A 20,929-nucleotide genomic window follows, 5' to 3' on the forward strand; every position below is an offset into this window, starting at 1 on the left:
GCCTCCCAAAGTTGATTTGAAGTCTTGGAAGGCAGGGGCCTCCATAGACCTGGCTGGACCCCTTTGTCCTAAAACACAAGCTTGACTTTGAGACTGAGCGTTAAGCTTTTCATTGGCTGGTGGCGTGTCACGTGCCATCCTGTCGCCTGCAGCTGTTAAACTGGGGAATAAGAGTACAGTGTTTTCAGTCATGAGGAGCCGCTGCATGGATGTTCTTGCATACCCTCGACTGTTCCTGCTGGCAGGAGTCTTCCAGAAGCTTGGATGGGTCTGTGGCCTTGCTTCCTGCTTCCTACTCTGGATGGTGCAGAGCGTGGTTCTGCTGCCATCAGGAGGCTCCCTGTGTTTGGAAAGGTGGATGGATCAACAGCTCAGAACTCTGCTACTGCCAAGACATACGTCTGTAAATATGTGCTCAGCAGAGGATGTTGTAGGTAGGGGAGGTTAGGTAGTTTTAATTCTGTATGACGAGTTGTTTTCAAGATCAGATTATGGTGGTTGTGAAAATGCTTACCTTCCTTCCACTTTGAAAAGGAGAGCTATCTGGAGTGTGTTCGACTTTTGTGTCTGCTTGAACAACGTGTGACCCTCAGTGATAACTTACCTCCTTCATTGCTACGCACGCGGCCTCGAGTGTCTGCAGGTAGGAAATGACTGTGCATCATCGGGCCGCTGAGTCCATGGGGCCTTTTCTTGGTGGCTCTTGGTAGACAGGCTACATGCCCACTGGGTGCCTATGTCATTAAAGCTCTGCCTTTGTGCCCGGTCCACTGTATCTGGGCATCTTCAGTGCTTCACAAACCAGCTTTGCTTCTGTTTTGCTGTCTTCCCACCCTGTCTGATAAGTTTATAGTGACACGTTTTGTTGTTGTTTGAGATAGACCATTTCATGCTTTAATTACTAGTTGTATAATTAGGTTTTGCCTGAGTTCCCAAACAGCTAATTTGTTTCTTTGCTTCCATGCAGGATTTTTATCGGAGACTTTAGGTATGATGCAGAATATGCTGGGTCTGTGCCTGCTGTATTTTCTGTTTCAGTGCTTCGATTGCACTGCTTAGCATTTTGTTTTGTTTCTTTGGAAACACTGTGCACCATATTTCCTTAGAAGTAATACATTGAAGGCACAGTTAACTAAATTTCAAATATCTCATAAAGGAAAACTTTACAAGGACAGCAAACTGTGTATCTAAGGGATTAAGCAATGATATGGCATTAACCTCTATAATCTCCTCACATATTTCATAAGGTATCTTGAAGCCCTTTCTTTCAAATTCCCCCATTTCAAATGAATTTGAAATTGACCAGATGAAGCCAGATAACTTTGTGAGTCACACTAGGGATTTTCAAGGAAAAATTTTAAGTGCCAACACACTTGGAAACAGATGAGTTAGTAAAGGAATACAAATTGATCTTTGGTATGGGATCACCAGTAACATGTACCGAGGAGTTTTGGGGTGTGGGGCTGTGTTTAAGCGACTTGGTACTAGGGACCATTCGCTGCTGTAACCCTGTGTCTGTTCAGTGCCTGCCGTTGAATAGATGCCCCGTGAGTGTGTGAATCAGATCCTGAGGCTCGATTAGGGTGATATTGTAAAACATGCACTTCTTCAAGACACTGTTGTGAGTGCTATGGAGAGATAGGGCAGGAGACAAAATGAGGTGCAGAGGTAGATGTTAGCAGGAACTGACATTTGGGTAAGCTTTCCATGGGGGAAAAGGTTGGGGTGGCTTTCCAGGAGGGTACGAACAAGCTATAGCAAGTCTGAGTGACAAGGAGATCCCGTGGATTCACTGGCCTGGATCTCAGTGTTTGTGGTGACGATGTGCGCTTTGTCTGTCTGTCACTCTCTTCTCTCCTGAAAATCATCTTAAAAGCTGATGCGTGTTCCTCACCTGCAAATATGTCCATGGTAATGAGACTCCGAGAGGACTCTGGTCTCTGGCACATCTTTTGAAGATACCATCATAGCTCCCGCCCTGGACCCATGCTGGGAGTGTCCTGGGAGGAGGAGGGTGCTCCACCTCTGGCATCAGCGGTCCCAGGAAACACTGGGACAGGCCCCTCCACCCTCCCGAGTGCCTGCAGTTGGAGCCGCGTTCTGAGCACCAGCATCTGCTGTCCCCCGCCTTGGGGCCACCCCTGTGATGTGGTGGTGCTGTGGCCTTCCCCGCCGGACCCCGCGCAGCGAGGGCTATGCCGCGTTTGAGTGTAGGGGCCACGGAGTGCAGCTGGGTGGCTGTGTGCCCAGGCTTCTAAAAAGGAGACCCCAGGTAGGTGCAAGTTATCTGTCAAAACCCACCGTTTCCTCACAGTCTCCTCTGTTAGTTCAAGAGTCATCTCATTCAGTCCGGTTGGGTACTGCCAGATGTAAGGAATTAATTGCGGATTTTTAAGCAACTTGAGATAACATCTTTAAAGAAAAACTGGGAGGTGGTTTTTGGATTAAGTCATAGGATCGGGGAGTGGAGAGCTGCTTTGGGGTCAGATTTGCTTGGTTTGTTTTAGAATTCTGCGCTATTAGAGTTTATCATGTTTCAGGGAGGCTTTCTTTCCGTCGGAGAAATTCCTTTTGGTCTGAGTCAGCCTCTCTTGTTGGCTGCTTGGAGAGTAAATAGGAGAGGGGAGATTTTTCTTTTGTGAAGCTGGGTGAGAACCTTGAGAATCTCTTAGGTTGGTTATTTTTTTATAAACAGAAGAAAATCATTCAGCATCTTAGTTCACTTTAGAAGATCTTGGTTTTTGCCTGATCTGCATGGGTGCTGTGGGCTGCTGATGCCCCAGGGTGGGTCTCTGCCCTGAGGGGTCTGAGGCCTGGTTTTAATGGTTGTATGTGTGTGCTAAGTCACTTCAGTTGAGTCTGACTCTTCGCAAACTTATCGACTGTAGCTTGTCAGGCTCTTCTGTCCATAGGATTCTCCAGGCAAGAATACTGGAGTGGGTTGCCCTGTCCTTCTCCAGGGGATCTTCCTGACCCAGGGGTCTCTTATGTCTCTTGCATTGGCAGGCAGATTCTTTACCACTAGTGCCACCTGGGAAGCCCTTTATGGTTATGGGTTTTTTGCTTTTTTTCCTGCAGCTTGGAATCCAGCACTTCCAGGTGCATGGCTGGCATGACATGCTTCTCAAATCTATGTCTTTATAGGTAACATGGGGGTAAAACATTACTTCCTTATACTGAAGTTAGTCAAGTCAGTTTATACATGTAGACTTAGGTTATATATTTTTCATTATTTTTTTTTCCATTCTAAGTGGAAAAAAAAAAAAAATGAAAGAAAGAAAAGAAAGGACTCTGTCCTGATCAGTTTTTCCCTTCCTCATGTGTCCTCCTGACAAATCCGTTTGATCCTCCTGCAAGAAGCAGTGCGTCCAAAAGGGCACAGCAGTCATTGAGAAGTCAGAGTGACATCTGAGCTGAAACTCCCTTTCCTCTTCGGTGATCTCAGACAAGCTGCGTTTCCTGCTCCCCTGGCCTCACACCTGCACATGGAGCCGGAAGCGTTGACCTCGAATGAGTGTCCTGAAAACCATCGCTGTGCCTGAGTGGCCCCACGGCTGGCCCCTTGTGGAGTCAGGGGAGGGTTAGGAGGCGCAGGGCAGGGCGCCCCCCTTCAGATCTCCGGTGGCCCCCAGGCCTGGAAGGAGAGGCTTGGGGTTGGGGAGAACACTCCTGTAGGTCCACATTGTTTTCCGCGTCTCAGCCTCATTTCCGGTCTCATGCCCCTTCCTGCGCCTCTGGCCCCTCAGGTGACAGTACCGCCCACCCTCTGCCCTGGGCGTCCTGACCCTCACCAGGACGTAATCGGGGAGAACGTGGCTGGCCCCAGTAAGCTGTTGTCTGGCTCTCCTTTTCCTAGGTTGTAAGCAGGTGTGACCAGCATCAACTCACTTCTGCCTGGTCTTCCAGGCCAGTGGTGCTGGGGACGCAGCTCTGCGAGTGAGCGTGAAGGTGTTTCTGCAGGAAATTGGGTTCCTTTACATTGGAAAGATAGAGTACCTGGAAGGCTTCTTTCCCCACAGCTCAGGCCATCTGGAGTGTCAGCCAAGATAGTCACACTGAGGTTTTTGAGTGAGCTCTGAATTCAGAGGATACAGGATGAAGGGGGCGTTGATCCCAACAAGGTGCCTGTGTCCATGGGGTTTCTTTTGGTGGTTAGGGGCGTATAAGTCTATTTGTGGATTCTAGTTTTCCAAGAAAGTCTTGTTGAAATTTCTTTTTTGTCCAATTGGGCTATTATACATATTTTATACATTATTTGTGCAACAACGTGGTGTTTTGTTTATTGTTTTGTGCTAAAGAGAAGAAGATGGTCCCTGCATTTGGGGAACTTATCTAGAGATAAAAAATATCACCATGCATGTGCAAGGAAATAGGCTGTTTTGTGACACATCTGTGGTCTAGATGAACACCTTGAGGCTGGAGGGCATTTCACAGGCGAGGTGGTTGTGATCTCGGTTGAGAGAGTCACGGACAGCCTGGGTCACTGGAATCATGGGGTGAGTGCTGTCCGCTGTGTGGAGGGCAAGGAACCAGTGTTTGCTGAGCACCTGCTCTGTCTCGGGCCTGGCTCTGGGTGCCTGGGGTAGGATCCACAGAGAGCCGGGAAAAGCAGGCTTGGAGAGAGTGTTGAGTGCTTGGTTTTAGTGTTTAGGATGTAGTGAGTCACTGGAAGTGACTCATCACAGGGCAGGGACACGATGAAATAGGTGTTTTGTGAAGATGAATGCAGTCTAAGGATGTGGAGAGGATTAAAAGAGGAGCCTGGAAGCAGTGAGATGAGTTAGAAGGTGATTCCATTATTGAGAACAAGAGAAGAAGGAAGGGGAGAGGAAGGGATGTGTTCACTTGTTAGGTGAACTTTAGGTGATAAAACTTGTTAGGTGAACTTTAAGGTGATAAAATTATAAAATTACACATGTATGTTTGTTTTGGAAAATCAGAAGGGTGGCCAGTTGTGTTCAGCAGTTCTTCCCTCTTGTCTGTGGCTGCAGATTCCACTCTCTTCAGACTGAAAATGAGATGATAGCTTTTATGCTGCTCTGCGCACAGCATTTAAATCACTGTGCGGTGTTTCGTGGATTATATGTCCTCAGTTTCTAACTGTTGGGTGTGTAGCTGGTCTCCTATTTTGTACTACTGTTTATTAAAACATCTGATTTCCTATATACATCTTGACCATGTAGACACACATTTTAAATTCCTGGGTCACCTACTGATCACTTCAGGAAATTTTCCATTTATTGATTCTGTCATGATATGACAGATTCTTCAATTGTCCCAGCTTTTTTTTTTTTTTTTTTAATAAAATTTCTCTCCAGATGCAGGATCTACTCTAGTTTCATACATTGCATCTAGATATTAGACAAGGTGCATTTTTAAAGAAAGAAATCAGTGCAGTTGTGTTATTAAGGCCTCATATTCTGGACTTGTCTGGTTGTTTCCTTGTGGTGTCATTTGACTTGATTTTCTGTCCCCTGTATTTCCTGTGGGGAGGTGAGGTTTATGGCTTGATTAGGTTAAGTCAGAGGAGGATGGTATTGTCAGTAGGAACGAAGACAAAAAGTTGATTTTAGGGGGAAGACAAGGGATATAAGCTTCATAAATTAGAATTAAAATAGGACTTGATAAAAATATTGTTCAGTTATCACTTATTCCCAAATGGACATCCTTTTATTCATTGCATTAAAATTTCCTGGCAAGTAATCAAAACAAGCTCCCTGGGGAACTCAGACACCTCCCAAAGTCACGTGTAGTGAGAGAGGTTGATGTTTGAGTGTCGGGAGAGCTTTGAGGTGAAATGACTCTGAGAAAGAATTTGTATCTGACAGTGACTGTGAATACATTTATAACCATCTATGTGATCATCACAGGAATGTGAAATGTATATGTATGTATTCATGGTGATGTTTTTTAAGATGTAGTAACAAATATCTGTTTAATTTTAAGAAATGTTCGTGGGGCTTCCCCGGCAGTCCAGTAGTTAGGACACTGCGCTTCCACTGCAGGGGGCATGGATTTGCCACCTGGTCAGAGTAAGATCCTGCATGCCACATGGTGTGGGAAAGAAGTGTTCATGAAAGCATTAGCCCATGAATTTATGAGCTAAAACATAATAATAATAGTACCTAGAAGAAATAGAAAGCGTTTCAGCCTTGAGAAGTTCTGATTCAGTAGAGCTGAGATTTGGAACTTCTGACTAGTAGTCAGGTGATGGTGATCTGGGCTGGAATCCTACTTAGAGAACCACTGCTTCAACTAGGATGAGGTTCAAACTGTAATATAATTCTTAGGTGAGTGGTTTTTCAAACTTGATTTTTTTAAACAATCAAAACTTTTTTATTAAAATAAATATTTTACAGACCTACTCACTATGCAAAACATTAAAAAAATGATGCTATTGTGAAGAGATTGGTAGGAAGGCCCGTAGGAAGACAAACAGCTGTGATGCTGCTGTCGGAAACCACCCATGTGGGTCTGAGAAAGGGCGAGGAATCATCGGCAGACCTGGGGCCTAGTCTTGGTTGACAGCATTTATTAGTTGTGACTTCTTGGCAGCAATTTATGCTCTTTGAGTCTCAGTTTTCTCATCTGAAAGTAGGGGTTATAAACCCTCCCATCACATTAGATAATGCACACGAATGTAATGCAAACCTAACTGGGGGTTACTACCTTCTCATTCTTGCCTTGGCTCTGTCCCAAGCCAACTCTGTGATCTTTGTTAGATGATTTCTATGGAGTAGAGCAGGAATTGGGGAGCATCCGTGGCTCGGGTGATGTCTTTGCTGTTATGAAAGTAATGTCACAGGCACAGAGGTCAATCATGGGCTGATTTCCCATATTTCTAGGCTAATGTGCGACTGTAGAGTGATTATGTGCTGGTTCTAATAAAGCAGAATGCCAGACAGTTATTTCCTTGAGGTTGGAATTCACCTTTGGTTTCAGGCTGCGTTTTTCTTTTTTGATCGACATATTAAATGAAGCCATCCACCCTTCAAGGGAGGCAGCAGGTTTGTGGTTTGCTCTGTTGTGTTGTGGTGGTGAGGTGGTGTCATGAATGTTGGGTGTGGTTTGGGGTGGAAAAGGGGGGCAGCAGAGATTGATCAATTGATCTATAGATTTCAATTGAAAATATTTTTAAAAATCCCAGAAAGTTCCAAAAGCATAACTTGAATTCGCCATCCACACAGATGACTATTTACACAGTTCTGGCATTGTTTTAGGTATTATGCATCATCTAAAGTATTCAGGAGGAAGTGGTAGGTTATATACAAATACTACATCATTTTGTACCATGGATTGAGCATCTGTGGATTTTGATGTCCCTGTAAGTGTTGGAACCCCATACTGAGGGAGGACTATATCATGTCTATCTTGAACTACCAATGTTCATTAAAAAAAAAAAGAAAAGAACTTTAGAACATACTTAAAGTTTCTTGCTTTTGGCTTAAGTAGGTTGGAAAGATACTTACCAAGGTAGTCTAGCATGAGGCATCAATCCTACTGACTTTCTATTGCTCTTCTACTGACTTTAAAGAGAATATGCTTTCTGTTTGTGATGTCATTGCCAGTGACTTCGTTTGTCTCTGCAACATAATTTTCCTTGGCTCATAGGATGGACAGATGCTAACCTTGAAGCCCTGTGCCACCATGCCCCTTATTTTAAGGATGTCTTCAAACAATTTCTTGTCTTTTGGTTTCTGAACATTATAGATGTGCAGAGTCAAGTGGTTCTACCAGGATTCTCATGAAAAAGAGCGGCCCCTCCTAGAGAGGTTGTCTTTTCCAACTTTGTGCCTGGTCCTTTCCATCTTCTCCTCCATGTTTCTGTGTGAACAGTTATGTTACTTCTTCTGTCTGTCTTTTGACTCAGTGTGGAAGATTTAACCCCGTTTCACTGCCCTTGTGGGCTTTGCCTCCCTCTCTCGAAGCCACTTCGTGGATTTCTCTCTCTCTCTCTCTCACACAAATGTGATGCTTGATGTCACATTATTATCTTTTAAAACTGCTCAGAGCTGAACCACGTAAGATACCTTGATTACTCATTCTTTGACAACTTTTGTGCTTTCTCTGGAATGAACTATTCTACCACACCCTCCCCCCACACCCCCCCCCACCCCCCACTTTGGTTGGTTTTCTATGAACTTGGAGCTAATTCCATCCCAGCTTGGCCAGCTGTTAAGTAACATCTCATTGTGTTGAGATGGGGCCCTCTCCCGGCCTCGTCTCGACGACAGCTCCCACCATGACCTGCCCTTCTCACCCCTGGTAAGTATCCAGTGAGTTCTCTCATGGGTTTGTCCCCTGCTTCACATGCCATGGTGTCCTCATTCGTGGTTAGGTCTCTGTTGGCACACATCTTCTAGTACTCACCTGAGAAAGACAGAGGGTAACTTTTTGGTGACACTTCATTTCTGAAAATGTTGTTTTCTACCCGCACCCATGCTTTACTGATAGTTGGTGAGTGAGGTCTAGAATTCTGTGTTGTGAAACATTTCTCTTAGGAGTTTTGAAGTCAGTGTGCTGTTATCATATATTTTTGTGTTGCTGTTAATAAAGTCCAACCCATTCTGATTTCTGATTCCTTTTCCCTTTGCTGTGGTGACTTGCATTTTACTTTCTGGAAGTTCCTTCCTTTCTTCATTCCATCCCTCCCTCTTCTGGGATCTGATTCTCCTAAAACCTCACCACCAACCTTTCCCAAATCTTCTCACTGAATGTAATCTTTTTCTCTTCAGAACTCACAAAGCATTTTTTTAACTTACTTATTTTTAAGTGGAGGAAAATTGCTTCACAGTATTGTGAAGCCTCTGCCATACATCAACATGAGTCACCTGTAGGTATACAAGTTTCCTTTCCCTCTTTAACCTTCACAAATCATTTTTATGTTTCATTTTCTTATGACCCATGATCTGTCTGTTTTTAAGGCGGGAGGAAAAGGGGACGACAGAGGATGAGACGGTTGGGTGGCATCACCAACTTGGTGGACATGAGTTTGAGTAAGCTCGGGGAATTGGTGATGGACAGGGAGGCCTGACGTGCTGCATGCAGTCCATGGAGTCTAAAAGAGTCGGACATGACTGAGTGACTGAACTGAACTGAACTGAACAGTGTGGTGATGCTCTTTGTGGGGTGGTGAGAGATTTCTTGAAATTGGGATAGGAATCATTATTTCATTATGACTTTCCCTCCTCTATTTCTCTTCCTGTGTCCTGGAATAGAGCTTTCTTTGCGGCATTCTTTGCAGTTTGCATCTTACCACATCTCTGCGCTTTCTTTCTAGCTGATCATAGAAACATCCCCTCCATCTTTTCCCCAGTCTTCTTGGGTGAGAAGCAGTGATTCTGTGTGTGCATTTGTCTCCTGGTTTCTACTCTGGGCTCGGATCCATCTTGGGGCGTGTTGCTTGGCGGGGACATTTGCTTCTTGAGAGTTCTCTATCCAGCCACTTATTGAGAATCTTGTCTTTCATTTCTGGATTTTTGTTCATCATAATGTAAAGTTATTGTTACTGTTCAAATCTTTGGTTATTTTATATGTACATACTATAAGTGAAACCTTTTTAAAAAATTGAGTATATGTCACGTTTGTTTTTTAATCCAATGACAAGTCTACTGATTGTAGAATTAATGTTTTTGGCATTTTTAAAAGTGGCTTATCACTGCTTTCTGTTCAGTTGTATGTATAAGTTTCTATAGCCAGGACAGCAATGATTTCTGCTATAATTTCAAACTTCTTAGTGAAAACCACTGTGAGGTGGAATCAATGAGTATGTTCCAACTTGTTTAGAAAACAAGTTTTTCTCCTGGGTGCTTGACTGTTCCTTGAAAATACAGCCAGTCCTCTGGGTATTTAGAGAGAATTGTGTGGACGAAGGCTGTCATTTAACATCTCCTGAGAGACAACCCTTCCAAGATGTATTTCTCAGTGGCAAAAACATCCTGGTTTTTATACTCTTGTGGGGGGAGGTAATTTTCATGTGTGCTGCTCAGATCTGACTGTTTTTTTAGTGTCCTTTGCTCTGTTAGGATTACTGATGATTCTCATTCTGTGCTTCTCTCCAAGTGGTTGTCTCCATTCAGCACATGGTCAGAGTGACATTAATAAGTACCAGCCTGATGAAAGCCTTGACATGGTGTTGTCGTGGCTACTTGGCATAGCTGACCGCTGAATCAGGACTTCTCTGGAGGCAGGAATCAACAACTGGATCTCAGAATTAGACACACCCTGATCAGACAGTTGAAAGATGATAAGCCAAGTGTGGAGAATATTTCGAGGAGGAGGGAGTGGCCAGCAGTGTCAGATTCTGTTGATAGACCAAGGAAGATGGGTCTTGAGAACTCACTAGCAACATGGAGGCTGTTGGTGACCTTGATAGACAGTTTTGGCACTTGTGGTGGGGAGGAAGCCTGACTGGAATGGGGCTATAGGAGAAGAAGAATCTGAGATGACAGATCTTTAAGAAATGTTGCTGTCAAGAGGATCTAAGTGTGGTAGCTCAAGGACAAAAGTAGGGTCCATAGAAGATTTCATACAATTATTTTAGCATCTGCAAAAATACAGTATTAACTTTTGAAGACTCTGAGTTGACATCTGAGTGCTGTTTTCCATGCTGTTATGGATTTTAAAAAATTAGTTTTATTGAAGTATAGTTGATTTACACTGTTGTGTTAATTTCTACTGTACAAGTGATTCAGTCGTACACATATATACATTCTTTTTAAAAAATGCTCTTTTCCATTATGGTTTATCACAGGTACATTGACTATCATTCCCTGTGCTATGTAAAGGGACCTTGCTGTTTATCCATCTGATATATGCTAGTTTAGATCATACTGTTAACAGTTTTTAGAAACTTTCACAGTAAGGCTGGGGATAGACTTTTAACCTTTCTTGGGATGTTCCAGTCAGGAGAAGCTCTTGGGGAAGAGGATGGCCGAGGAGTCTTGAGGGATGGAAATGATCAGCCTGGGGGGTAAGTGGAGCTCCAAACCTTGGGCACGGTGGGGAGGGGTGCATTTATACAGGATACATTGCGGGCCCTGAGAGGGGAAGGGGTGTGAAGGAGGCTGGACTGTGGTAGGTTCTCCAGTATCAGTTTAAGAGACTGGAAAATCTTTAGGAGGGAATTTATTTCCAGGGAGTACCTTCAAATGTTATAGAAAGGCAGTAGATTATGATCTCATGTGGAAAGAGTGAGGAGGGTTAAGAGGCTTTAAGACCGTGTATTATAAGCTACATTTTAGAGGTCTGTCTGCTTCTGTGTTGGAGCAGGAAATGACAACCCACTCCAATATTCTTGCCTGGGAAATTCCATGGACAGAGGAGCCTGGTGGGCTCCATGGGGTTGCAAACAATTGGGCACAACTGAGCACACACACATGCTGCTTTTGTGTGCATAAATGTGTTTCAGAAACGAAAGTGGATATGTAAGCTGGTTAGGTCATCCTGCTTGGGGGAAGCGGAGGACAGGGTGATAAATGGCTGGATATGATGGTGAAGGACCACCTTCTCTTTATTCACCCCACGGGTTATTCATTCTTCCCCATTTCTCTTGCAGAGTGAATACCACTTGGGGAGGAAGAGTAGTAGTACAGTTTGTTTCAGGACTTTGTTCTTTAACAGCTCAACAAATCTAGAAATGAAAAATTCTGGAGCCTGGCTGGACTAACAGCAGCGGGTTTCCTAAGAACTCTCTAGGTGATGTTATTAATATAACCAGGGAATTAGCCGAGTAAGGCCCATGTATTAAGGGGATGCCAAGAGAGGGGTGTGTGTGTGTGGGTGTGTGTGTGTGCGTGCGTGTGTGTTCTACAAGCTTACTGTCTGTGTTCTGGATGAACAGTTGATTTCAGTACTGAATCTCTTTCTCTTTTTAAATTTTTTGGCCTTGTGGCATCTTAGTTCCCCAGCTGAAAGTGCTGAGTCTTAACCTCTGCACCTCCAGGGAATTCCCTGAATTTCCTTTTAAAGAAGTCCAGATAAATGAGCGTGCATGCAGAGCAACTGTGGAGTGTTGGCATAGTGGTTTCTATGGTCATGTTTAATAACTTTGAGAACTGGAACCTGAACTGTTTTCTGTGCTGGTTAAAAAGTGACAGGGATTGATAATACATGTTCCATTTAATGATTCCCTTGGAGGGCTTTGGATTCCCTGGCTTCACCCTTGGAAGGTCTGAGTCAGTAGATATGGGGTAGGGTCCATAGTCTGTGTTTTTATTAATAACTGTCATTAATCTTGTGCCTCCTCCACCCCCAGCCTTTCCTCTCAGAAGGAGCTGTACCTGACATCACTGTTTAAATTGGTAAAATAGAGTGTTAGTGTGAATTGAACTTTTTATTAGTAATTCTGCACTATGGATGATTCAGTAGCTAATGGCAAAGGTTATAGTTGAGTATATTTTCATTTTTGAATATACAAATGAGAGTGATTTTAGAAATTGAAAAACAGCTATGTTTTTTCCTCACGTCATTTTACAGCTTGATTTGATGTTATATTCTGTGATATGTATGTTGTGTGTGTATGTGTGTGTGTGCATGTGTATATGTGTGTATGCATAAGTGTGCACACACACCCAGGTAGAAGTGTGTGACACTTAAAATGAAGTCCTTTGTCTTCCTTCTTCCCCAGCCCCACCCCTCAGGGATAAATATTAAAATGTTGGTGTGTTTATCTGGGGACATTTTTCTATGCACACATATGAGTGTATATCATTGTCTTTATAAAACGGACTCAAGCACACATGCTGTTCTGAGCTTGCTTTGTTCACTTGTGGTCTTAACATTCTTCTGTGTCAGTAAGTTTTAGACCTGTTTGTAGTGATTACTTGGAGCCACTAAGGCAGACAGCCTCCTTTTCTTCAGATAGGCTGCAACATGAGCTTTTCAGACACACAGTATGTGTTGCTTGCTTATTAGAATGCCTCAATAGATAGGATTGGGGAGATTATTAAGTATTTCATATTGGACCATGGGAAACTCAGCGTACTTCAGAGGAATTACTATTTTGTGTGCCATGAGTTGTGCTGGTTTCTGCAGCTCCTATCACAATAGTATATGGGTGTCTGAGCCAAAGGGATGTACATGCCTGAGTGACTCCACCATAAAAAAAGCAAAATGGACTCAACCAAATATAGGGGGTCACCTGAATTTTCCATCAAGTGCAGTGTTGTTGATGAGGTCAATTCCTTTTCATGGCAGGAGTTTATCCCAGTTTAAATTGTTGCGTTCCCTTTTGGTGGTGCTAATTTGCTGTATACTCTCATACAGGATCCAAACTACTGGATACAAGTGCATCGACTGGAACATGGAGATGGAGGAATTCTGGATCTCGACGACATCCTCTGTGATGTGGCAGATGACAAAGACAGAGTGAGTTCAAGTCCAGGGAAGCGGCTCCGGTGCATTTTGTGAAGACTGGGGAGGGTGTGGGTGGAGGGGAGCACTTTCCTTTCTGTTTCAGACTCACGTACTTTAAAGAGCATTGGGGCCACTCATGCTGGTTTGTTTGTTTTATTGTAAGTATCATGAATCTTTTGTTTTCCTGAACCCTGGGGACTCAAAACTAGGTTTTGGGAATTTTAAAATTGCAGCGTTTTAAATGGAAACATTTTAAGAGGTTTCCATGCCATTCCCCTCTTATTTTCACTGAACATAACATCTTTCTTGACAACTCAGGCCTGTCATTATGATCACCATTTCTGTTTTGATCCCAGTGGCTGGCATTCCCTGGCTGCATTCCAGCATCCTCCCAGTGGGCTTGGCTTCCAGGAAGCCACCCTTTCCTCTGTAGCTCCTCTTTGAGTACCGTCATACTGAAACACCATCTTCACTGTCAGCACTTAAGCCATGGCCTGGATCCACTGAGGGAGGGGCCAGAGGAATGATTCAGAATGTGTTAGGAGTGTGACGGGCTGCTGGGAATTAACAGATTCCACCCCTCTCAATCCTACCCCCGCCCCCAGCCTTTTTTAGGCAGCTGGTTAATATGATTTTATTTTAGTATTTACTAAAGTTTTAAATATAATCACATAAAAACTAAACATTTCAGAAAGTGTGAAGTATTATAAAGTTAATGAGTACCATTGATCTTTCCAGGCAAACAATCTCTTTTGCTGAGATAAGCAATACCAATTCTGCAGCTGGCAATATGTATAATATGATACTCTACCAGAGTTTAAAAATAGGCTTGATTAAGAGATTGCATGTGATACAACTGAAGTAGTGCCAATTCTTGATTGGATGAGGTGCTGACTTGAGCAGGCTGTGGCCACGCCCCCTCATGTTTGGCAGTGAAATGATGGGGAGGACTAGCCGCCGCATCCTCACCTGTTCACCAAGGCCTGTGATACTCAGGGTGGGCTCCACAGTGATGTTATGTCATGGGATCAAGGAAGGTGAATCTCCCAGCAGTCACTCCTATTCCTCCAGTGGATGGAGGTGATCACTCCATCCACTGGCCCCTTGCCTCCTGGGCTGTAGGCTGCTGCATCATCTTTACACCTGCATTCCCGACAGGTAGCATAGTGCCTGGTTTGGAACTGGCTGATGTCTTATGTGTTTTCTTGAAATCGTAAGGAAAAGGAAAATTTCCAGGTACCAGGTTTTGTGTAACGTCAAGGATATTTGATTCACTAGCACCTGCCACAGTGGGGTTTGTCCCCTGCAGCTCCCGTGGGCTGGGAGCACATTGTGTTGAAAATACAGAACTTTCCTGCCCATATGTGATTTGCTGCTGTTTCTCCAGGTGTCAGGTCTTCTCATGAGGCTCCAGGAGCAAGAGGCTCTCAAGTCCTTTTGCTGAAATCCACATGAAGAGGCCCCTCTCGAGACTCAAATTACAGTCATTTTATTGTGCAGCTCAGCTCCAGAGCTTAGACAACTACAGAGATTTATGAAGAATTTAAACAGGTGTCCTTTCCCAGTCATAATGCTGCAAAGAGATGAGCTAATGTTGTATTGATCTTTTAATATTTTTTCTTCTCCCTTCCTCTTCCTTCTTTTCTTTTTTCGGTTGTTTTTCTTCTGTAGGATAATATGGCTTCTTGTGCAGAAAGAGAAAAATACTGGCAAGGACATAGCTACCTGTGACCCCATTGCTGCCCGAAGCTCATTACTGCTGCTGCTTGAGTGGGATTTATTTTTCCTGACACTCTTTTCCTTCAGATACACACACACTTTTTCTCTTAAATAGGAGTGAGTGAGTAGTAGCCTACTGTACTGGAGTTGTTTATAAATATATTTCCTGTCCATTGACGGTGACTTTGCTGACAGAGCTGCACAGTGTTCTGTTTTAGGGAGTTTTGTGCTGGTTCATTCCTCCTGGTTTGGATTCTTGGATTTCTGTGGAGGAGGCCCTTTGTCCCGGTGTGTCCCTGCCCCCAGCGGCAGTGATGAGCATGCCTGTTTCTCCACCTGTTTCCTTTCAATTTAAGTCTAGTTAATTTACAATCTTGTGTTAGTTTCAGGTGTATAGCAGACTGATTCAGTTACACTTGTGCATATATTCTTTTCCATTATTGGTTATTACAGGATATTGAAAACTATTTCTTTTCTGGGTTGAGCACAGATGTAGGTTTCCCCCAGGTTGGTGCCTTTTCACTCTGCATTTTTACTTTATATCCAAGTAAAGAGAAGGAGTAAGAATTGGCTCTGAGATTGCCTCCGTGCTGTGTCTCGCCCTGATGTGTTGTGGGACCGCGGGTGCCACAGGAGCCGGATGATATGGCACCTGGCGGGTTCATGAAGCACCCCCATCAGCATCACGCTCCAGACACAGTTCACATTCTGAGTCGGCGTTGAGACGTAGGCGTTCAGCCATCGGGATACTGAGACTTATTTTACGGCCCAGTGTATGGTCTTTTTGGAGAGAGGGAGAGATAGGAGAGAGAGAAAGTGGGGCAGGGGGAGAGGAAGAAAAAAGAAAAAAGAGGGAGAGAGAGAATAAGGCCAACTGTAATCTGAAAGAGTTGCATATTAAAATCATAGGGTACTTAATAAACTGTGTTTTAGATTTTATATTCTTATGTAAATTTGATGATGCTGAATCTACATTTTCTGGAATCTTTTTTTATATATCCTTTATAGGTCAAAAAATATATTTTTAACCTAAGAAAGAAATACTTAAAATATTAGTAAGAGAAATAAGTTTTCAGACAACTTTATATCATATAGATTAAATTTAGTTTTCAAAGGGAAAAATACCACTGACTAAAATAGTTTTTGAATCCGTTTTATTTGTTCAGAAATATTTAACTGTGTGTGTGTGCATGTGTGTTAGTCACTCAGTTGTGTCCAAATCTTTGTGACCCCATGGATTGTAGCCCACCAGGCTCCTCTGTCCATGGGATTCTCCAGACAAGAATACTGGAGCAGGTAGCTATTGCCTTCTCCAGGGGATCTTCCCACCCCAGGGATTGAACCCAGGTCTTCTGCACTGCAGGCAAATTCTTTACCATCTGAGCCATAGAGAAGCCCAAATATGTTTATGTGTATAATTAATTTAAGTTTTTGAAAGAGCATCTTCATGGACCCACTTTAAGTTGTAACTAAAAAAATATAACTAATCCAGAATCTCAGCACCACATGAGTGTTGTTAGTTGATTGCTATATTATTTTGTGTATTATTTTTAATTCAAAGAAAAGTGTATTATTTGAAGTGATAAAGTTATTCAAAGTGAGGGATTGTGTGTAGTCAGCTGCATGGCTGTTTTCCATGGTTCTGAAATTTGATTCTGTATAATTACCTTGGAGTGTTTTCAACTTTTTTTTGGCAGGTTCTCTGACTAAGAATCTTGACACCTATTTTGCTTTTAGGTTAGAAAAGCAATCTTCTAAATAAATAATACAATCCCTCTTTAAAAAAAAAAAGTCCTGTTTTTTGGAACTCCTCTGGGCTCCTGCATTTTATACCCTCCACCCCTCAAGTGAGCCAACTCATTGGAAAGACCCTGATGCTGGGAAAGTTTGAGGGCAGGAGGAGAAGAGGGTGATGGAGGATGAGATGGTTGGATGGCATCACTGACTCAGTCTGCATGAGTTTGAGCAAACTGGGAGATAGTGAAGGACAGGGAAGCCTGGTGTGCTGCAGTTCAGGGTTACAAAGAGATGGACACAACTCTGACTGAGCAACAACTCCTCGAGTGCCCCAGGTGCTGTTTTTGCTCCCAAACTGTGAAGAGAAGACTTCATTGGCTTGTCTGCTTGGCAGTCTCTGTGAAAGGGCAAACTCAGAGGTACAAATTTTTACCTGGTCATTGAATTTGTAAAATTATGAAAAAATAGTTTTAACAGGATTAAGAGGAAATAATTCAAATGATCACAGAAGAAAATTGAAGTATCTATTTCGCTGTATTTTGGTCACTGTCCTTTAGTTATTAAAGTTCAATGCATAGCACTGAGAAGTTTTCATTTAGTGCCTATATGATTCTAATTCCAGGGCTTACCCAAATGTATTCAAAATGGTGTGTGTGTGGGTTGTCTTGGGTTCTTGGAGTAGGTTTGATTTCCTAAGACACAGAATATTCCAAAGTTGCGTTGGGCATGAGTATGTGCCCTGTGTGTTCATCTCTTCTGGACATCGGTTCTTCCGGGCAGGGTGCAGAGTCAGCCTGCACGTGCTGTTACGATGGTCTGTTTACTCTCAGAATCTGATTCTCCGTCTTCTCATTGACATCCTGCCAAACTGTGAAAAACCAAAGTGGCTTTCACGCATTCTCTAGCACGGTTGACAGCAGCTGTAACTCGAGCCTTCCTGAATGATGCACTATGTTTTGTCTGAATTTCTTCCTGATTTGCTCTCCATTATTTATTATTTACTATCTCTGAGCTTCTCTTAGTTCTCTGTCCCTCCTGTCTTTCCCTCTGTACACTACAGTAAACTGGGCACATAGATGTCTGGGTGAGAATGCTGGTCACTTGCTTCTCCCTGAAAGCTGGCACCTTACATTGACTGAAGGGTGGAAATGGACGTTTCAGGTGGAAGCGATCAGCACTTAAGAGTCGGAGAAGGATGCTTTGTGGGGAGCAGTCAGCAGGAAGAGAGTCTTTTTCTCACTCACAGCATTGTCTTCTCTTAAGTCTTTGGTGTTGAAGGTGATTTAAGATGTGGTATTTCCTCTGTCATACTGGGATGTAGTTTTGTTTTGACCAAGGATGATGTCATGTGGTTCTATCTTGGTGATGGCCTTGGGAAATATCTTTCACTTATCCATATCTTGCTCTTTGTAGGAAGGGTTAGATGGGTTAGCAACTTCAACTCTTTGAAGAGTTTGTATGTTTAGAATGGGGTCCAGGTTGTCAAAGGGTTGGTTGCTGTGGAGACAGCTGTCTGCTGCTTGTTGGAAAGAAGCCAGGATTCTCTGGGGGACAGTCTGGCTGGCCAGTGTCCGCAAGTAGAAGAATATTGAGAAAAAGAAACTTCTAAAATGTATTGGCATTGTGGACAAACAACCGTTTCCACTTGTCGGTGAAAGCGAGCACAGAGGCATTCGTGGAATAGACAAGTTAAAATTGCATTGTTGAACCAAAGCCAAGTGCCCCCCTGCTGTTGAAGAAGGGTTAAGTGGAGAAGTTTTCAAGCCAGGATGCTGAATAATAATAATAATGAAAAGACAACACATGTAATAATTTCCTTTGAAAGATAAGGCTTTTGATATATAGTTTTAAAAATTATTTTTGGTTAATTTAACCTACTTATTGACTGAGCACCTATTATATGTTAGACATTGTGGTTAGTGCCACAGTACATTGTTGAACACACAAGTAGATATAGTTCCTGCTTTCTTGGGGCTTAGGATCTATTATGAGAGTCAGACTTACTGATAGATAATGATTTTGAGGAAAAGGACCGATCCTGTGAAATACGTGACAAAGTCCCCTGACCATGCTCAGTGGGAAACAAAACTTAAAAAAAATGTGAGCGAGCTGGAATTTGAAGGACAGCCAGGTGAGAACAAGGAAGTGTTAGGTATTCAGATGTGCCTTTGAGAAATATCCCCAGCTGAATGTGTCAAGAATGAATGGGCGAACTTCCCTGATGGTCCATTGGTTAAAATTCTGCGCTTCCAAAGCAGCGAGTTATGGATTCCATCCCTGGGCGGGGAGCTAAGATCCTACAAACTGGGTGGTTTGTCAAAAAATTGAAAAAGGAATGAATGAGCAGGAGGCATAGTGGACCCAGGGGGCCAGTTGGTGGGCTTTGTGGGGGATGGGAGATGGATGGAGGTTGGATCTGGTGGTGAAGTGGGAAGTAGGTAGGTAGGCAGATCTGAGGTGGTTTAATAGGTAAATTTAATGGTGGAATTATTACCCAAGGTCAGGAGTGTTGGGGGGGACCCTGGTGGGGGATCAGGATTTAGTCCTGGCTTTAGCTGGTTGAAGTACCCTGGAGGATCAGTTTGGCAGGTGAATATTTGGAACCAAAGCACAGATAAATGTGTGAATCTGATATGAAATTGTTAAAAAATCAGATTAAAACAGCATTCAAAATATAGCCTAGTTTTAATGAAAATAATTATACACCTTTGGAAAGGTTTTAAGGGCCCAATTGAAATAGTTATCTCTGAGGGTGGTATAGGTGAATAAGTGGAGATTTTGTTACTTTCTTTTTTAAAATTTCTCCATAGTTCTCCTTCTGCCTAATTCCAATATGAAGAGAACATGAGTTCTAAATTTAGGTTATAATAGAAACATCCTTTTTTTTTTTCTTTAAAAACAAAAAACAAAAAAAAAACTTTAGTGTGAATTGGCATAGTGATGATTTAAAGTTTGCTAACCTGAAATAATTTGTATAAATAGACTTCATTTAACTAGATGATTTGATTAATTTCCTCCTAAATGGATTTATTTGAGTTAGGTTCTAAACAAGAAAATATTTAAATTAAATGCCAACAGAGCACTAAATGGCTAATTAATTAACTCGAAGGGATTATTTGCCAACATTTAATTATTTCGTGAGTACTGGTTCACCCACTGCTCATTAGTTTGTGGGTTGGTGGGTCGGGGAGCACAGGGCCAGGTGTATCCGAGGTGGTGGTGGGTGGGGGGAGTTAGCTGAGGGGGATGGAAGCAGTAGGACCTTTGCCGGTGGGTCTTGGCTGGGCAGCCTTCCTGGGGGAGGCCTGGAGGACTTAGCTTGGCTGGGGCCACCCAGTGAGTCAGGGGGAGTGGGGGTCAGTTACCATTGTCAGTGGTAGGCTGGGGCTGGGTCCCCTGGTCTGCTGCGTGCTGCTTTTCTATGCTTCATCAGCAAGGGGCATCTTGGGGGTGGCTGCTGGGGGGTGGCTAAGAGGCTACAGTGCCCCTGTCTGAATCCTGGCCTGACTTCTTAATGACCCATGGCAAATCCTGACTTCTTTATGACCTTTGGCAAAGTATTTAATCTCTGTAACCTCGGTTTTCCCATCTCTAAATGGTGAATAGTAATTGTATTACCTTGTAAGTTTGTATTAAGTTTAAACCTGAGAATTTGTGTTAAGGTTTCAGCATTGTGCTTGGCAAAAATAAGACCCCAGGAAATGGTAATTTGATCAACCTTGATCACTGTTGCTGCCACCATCTTTGAATTAGGGAAACTATTCATTCTTAAATACCACCTTCTAACGATTCAAAAACGAACATATAAGCTGGACTATCTTAGGTATTTGTTTTATAGAAAGAATTTCTATAGATATTCATTTTCATTTGCTTATTTTAGTATTTCTATCAATTTGAAGAGAACTTGATATGAAATAGATGCTCAGGGATAGTTGAGGGGGGAAATAGATTATTTTCTAACAAACCAAACCAAAAGTTTTGACATCAAAAGCAAAGGCAACAACAAGCAAAAATAAATGAGTAGGAATATATCAAATTAAAAAGTTTCTGCTCAGCAAAGGAAACTACCAATATTAGGAAAATGCAACCTACAGAATGGGAAAAAAATATTTGGAAA

The 20,929-nt window shown here is 42.9% G+C and overlaps 1 protein-coding gene across 20 annotated transcripts in view; it reads left to right on the forward strand.

Annotated features, from left to right (window-relative positions):
• PARD3 (par-3 family cell polarity regulator) overlaps nt 1-20,929 on the forward strand; it is a 556,192-nt gene that overhangs the window by 78,440 nt on the left and 456,823 nt on the right. For all 20 annotated transcript variants that reach the window (XM_043885073.1, XM_043885063.1, XM_043885076.1 and 17 more), the window contains exon 2: nt 13,267-13,368. In XM_043885073.1, coding sequence (XP_043741008.1) covers nt 13,267-13,368 — 102 coding nt within the window. The remainder of the gene's footprint in view (nt 1-13,266; nt 13,369-20,929) is intronic.

This window comes from Cervus elaphus, chromosome 23 (assembly GCF_910594005.1).
Source record: "Cervus elaphus chromosome 23, mCerEla1.1, whole genome shotgun sequence".
Taxonomy (NCBI): domain Eukaryota; kingdom Metazoa; phylum Chordata; class Mammalia; order Artiodactyla; family Cervidae; genus Cervus; species Cervus elaphus.